Raw genomic sequence first — 2,965 nt, forward strand, 5'->3', positions numbered from 1 at the left:
GGGGGGGGTTGGTCTCTTTTCCCAGGCAACTCTCAGCAAGACAAGAGAGCTCAGGGTCTTCAGCTGTGCCAGGGGAGGTTTAGGTTGGATATTAGAAAGAATTTCTTTGCAGAGAGGGTGATCAGCCATTGGAATGGGCTGCCCAGGGAAGGGGTGGATTCTCCGTCCCTGGAGGTGTTTAAGGACAGACTGGATGTGGCATCAGTGCCATGGGCTGGGAACCACGGCGGGGTTGGATCAAGGGTTGGACTTGATGATCTTGGAGGTCCCTTCCAACCCAGCTGATTCCATGATTCTATGATTCCATGATTCCATGATTCCCAGCCCACCTCCAGCCACGCTTTGCTCTGCGGAGTCACTTCCAGCCCAATGACAACACGGGGACTCACAGGGGGCCAGCGCAGAGCTGGAACCTTTCCAGTGCCCAGGAACACCCACGTGGGTGCCCCCGGGTCCCCCCCAGGCCGTACCTTCACAGCGGGGCAGGGGGTGGTCCCAGTTCCTGTTGGTGCCGTGCTGGCAGGTCAGCATGGGGTGGCCGATCAGCTGGAAGCCAGGGAGGCACTCGAAGGAGATGGACTGGCCAACGTTGTACCCGGCCCCTCTCACCACCCCGTTGGCAAAAGGCTCCGGGTCGGGGCACTCCTGCAGCTCGTAGGCTGGGAAAAACCAAGGGAAAACGGTTCATAGTTCATTTTTCAGGGAATGAGGGACAGGAGTAGAGGGAACGGCCTCAAGCTGCACAAGGGGAGGGTCAGGTTGGACATCAGGAAGAATTTCTCCATGGAAGAGGTTGTTAAACATTGGCAGGGGCTGCCCAGGGAAGTGGTGGATTCTCTGTCCCTGGAGGTTTTTAAGGACAGACTGGATGTGGCATCAGTGCCATGAGCTGGGAACCACGGCGGGGTTGGATCAAGGTTTGGACTTGATGATCTTGGAGGTCTTTCAACCCAGCTGATTCTATGATTCTATGACTGTCCCCCTGCTGCTCCACCCGTGCCCTCCTCACCTTGATATTCCAGCTTGAAGCCTGGCTTGTTCTGGGAGTGGTCGCTGTGGAAGTAGACGGTGGTTTCGTGGGAGGTGGACAGGAGGGAGCCGGGCAGGTCGGCGCCGCTGAAGCGCCCGATGACGGTGCTGGTGTCGTAGGGCCCATTCCGGATCTCCACAAAGTCGTGGTTTGGCTCGGTGGAGAAGTTCAGGAACTGGATGTGAGCACCTGGAGAGCAGGAAGAAGGAACAGTCTGCACCTAAAGCTCCACCTCCAGCAGCACTGCTCGCCCATGGGGGCCAGGACAGCCCGGGCAGCCAGCAGGACATTCGCCATGGGGGGGACAGAGGGTGGCCCCACACTGACAGAGAGCAGGTTCAGATTGGAGATTAGGAAGAAATTCCTCCCTGGGAGGGTGGGGACAGGTTGCCCAGAGAAGCTGTGGCTGCCCCTGGAAGTGTCCAAGGCCAGGTTGGAGCAACCTGGGCTAGTGGAAGGTGTCCCTGCCCTGGGACTGGATGGGCTTTAAGGTCCCAACCCAATCCAACCCATTCCATGATTCCATGATCTTCCCACCACCTCTTCTGTCTCAAACCCAGCTGTCTCACCAAACCCCACTGGCAGCAATATCCTCCACGTGCAGTCCAGGTTGCTGGGATAATTCCCTGGGAAGCCTGGGCTCAGGAGCACTCCTTCCATCTCTTCTGCTGTTCCTCCACACTGGGCTGTAAAACCAACAGGGTTAATGGTCAGGATCCCTCACGGGTCTCTCTCTGGAGGATGGTCATGGCCAGCTGTGTGGGAAATGAAGAAATGAAACACTTGAGAAGAGAAGTAGGAAATCCTGCTATGGAACCAACACAAAGCTGGCCAAGCACATTACTAATGCAGGTGTCTTTCTCCTGCCCTCTGGAGATTAAAGCCTGGGCCCAGAGACCCAGTTTTGGCAACCACAGAGGGAGAGCCAGACCTGAGCATTGTATCAGTGCATGTCATGCACCAGCACTTGCTTGAATTTTTAACCAACTGAAAAATTACTGTGGAGAGACAGAGTGATCCCAATTTTGACTCCAGTTCCAGCCACTTCTTCTCCTTGTTACCTGCTCCACCTGCCAATCCCTGGGCAATTACCACCAAATATAGAATGGGGTGTTTGCACACTGACTGCAGTCCATCCCCTCCCAAGGAGAGATCCGGAGATGACAGCCCAAAAATATGTTTACAAAAGGCATCACATGAAATTCAAGCACACAGATAGCATCTTCTCATGCTTATCTGGGCGACCTCTGCCTGGTTCCAGCAGCACCATCCAGGTGGATGTTCCCCTAACACGTTCTGACAGCAGGGGACAGACTCTTTGTCCAATATCTCATTACGTGTGTACTTGCTGCTAACAAGGTTTCTCCCAGAAGATTTCTCTTTCTTTTTCCTCTTTAATGGCTCTTTAATAGAACTACTTCTGAATTATTTAGAAGTCGAGCATCTGGGCGAAGTAGACCAGGAGAAAATCAGCACACTTTGGCTGGGGGAGAGGGTTGTGCTCTGAGCAGGGGCACAGCCACGGCCAGGGCTCTGGGCAGGGCTCAGACCAGTCATGGGCAGAGGGCAAAGAGCCCCAGGATGGTCAGCACAGGGTGCTGGGACATCCCAGAGGGGATGATGGGCACTCAGGATCATAGAATCACAGAATCAGCTGGGTTGGAAGGGACCTCCAAGATCATCAAGTCCAACCCTTGATCCAACCCCGCTGTGGTTCCCAGACCATGGCACTGATGCCACATCCAGTCTTATTTTGAAAACCTCCAGGGAGGGAGAATCCACCACTTCCCTGGGCAGCCCATTCCAATGGCTGAGCACCCTCTCTGGAAAGAAATTCTTCCCAATATCCAACCTAAACCTCCCCTGGCACAGCTGAAGACCCTGAGCCCTCTTGTCTTGCTGAGAGTTGCCTGGGAAAAGAGACCAACCCCCCCC

General features: G+C 54.9%; 1 protein-coding gene across 1 annotated transcript; it reads right to left on the reverse strand.

Moving 5' to 3' along the window:
* Positions 1-329: 329 nt before the first annotated feature.
* LOC113962244 (CUB and sushi domain-containing protein 2-like) lies at positions 330-1,836 on the reverse strand (the record flags this gene model as incomplete). The annotated part of the gene is made up of 3 exons (XM_027673027.1): positions 1,600-1,836; positions 1,010-1,219; positions 330-659 (listed from the first exon to the last, which is right to left on the reverse strand). Coding segments are annotated over exons 1-3 (631 nt in total), but the record flags the coding sequence as incomplete, so codon positions are not given.
* Between the last annotated feature and the right edge of the window lie 1,129 nt (positions 1,837-2,965).

This window comes from Neopelma chrysocephalum, unplaced genomic scaffold (genome assembly GCF_003984885.1).
Source record: "Neopelma chrysocephalum unplaced genomic scaffold, ASM398488v2 Primary Assembly neopelma1_130898, whole genome shotgun sequence".
In the NCBI taxonomy this organism is placed as follows: domain Eukaryota; kingdom Metazoa; phylum Chordata; class Aves; order Passeriformes; family Pipridae; genus Neopelma; species Neopelma chrysocephalum.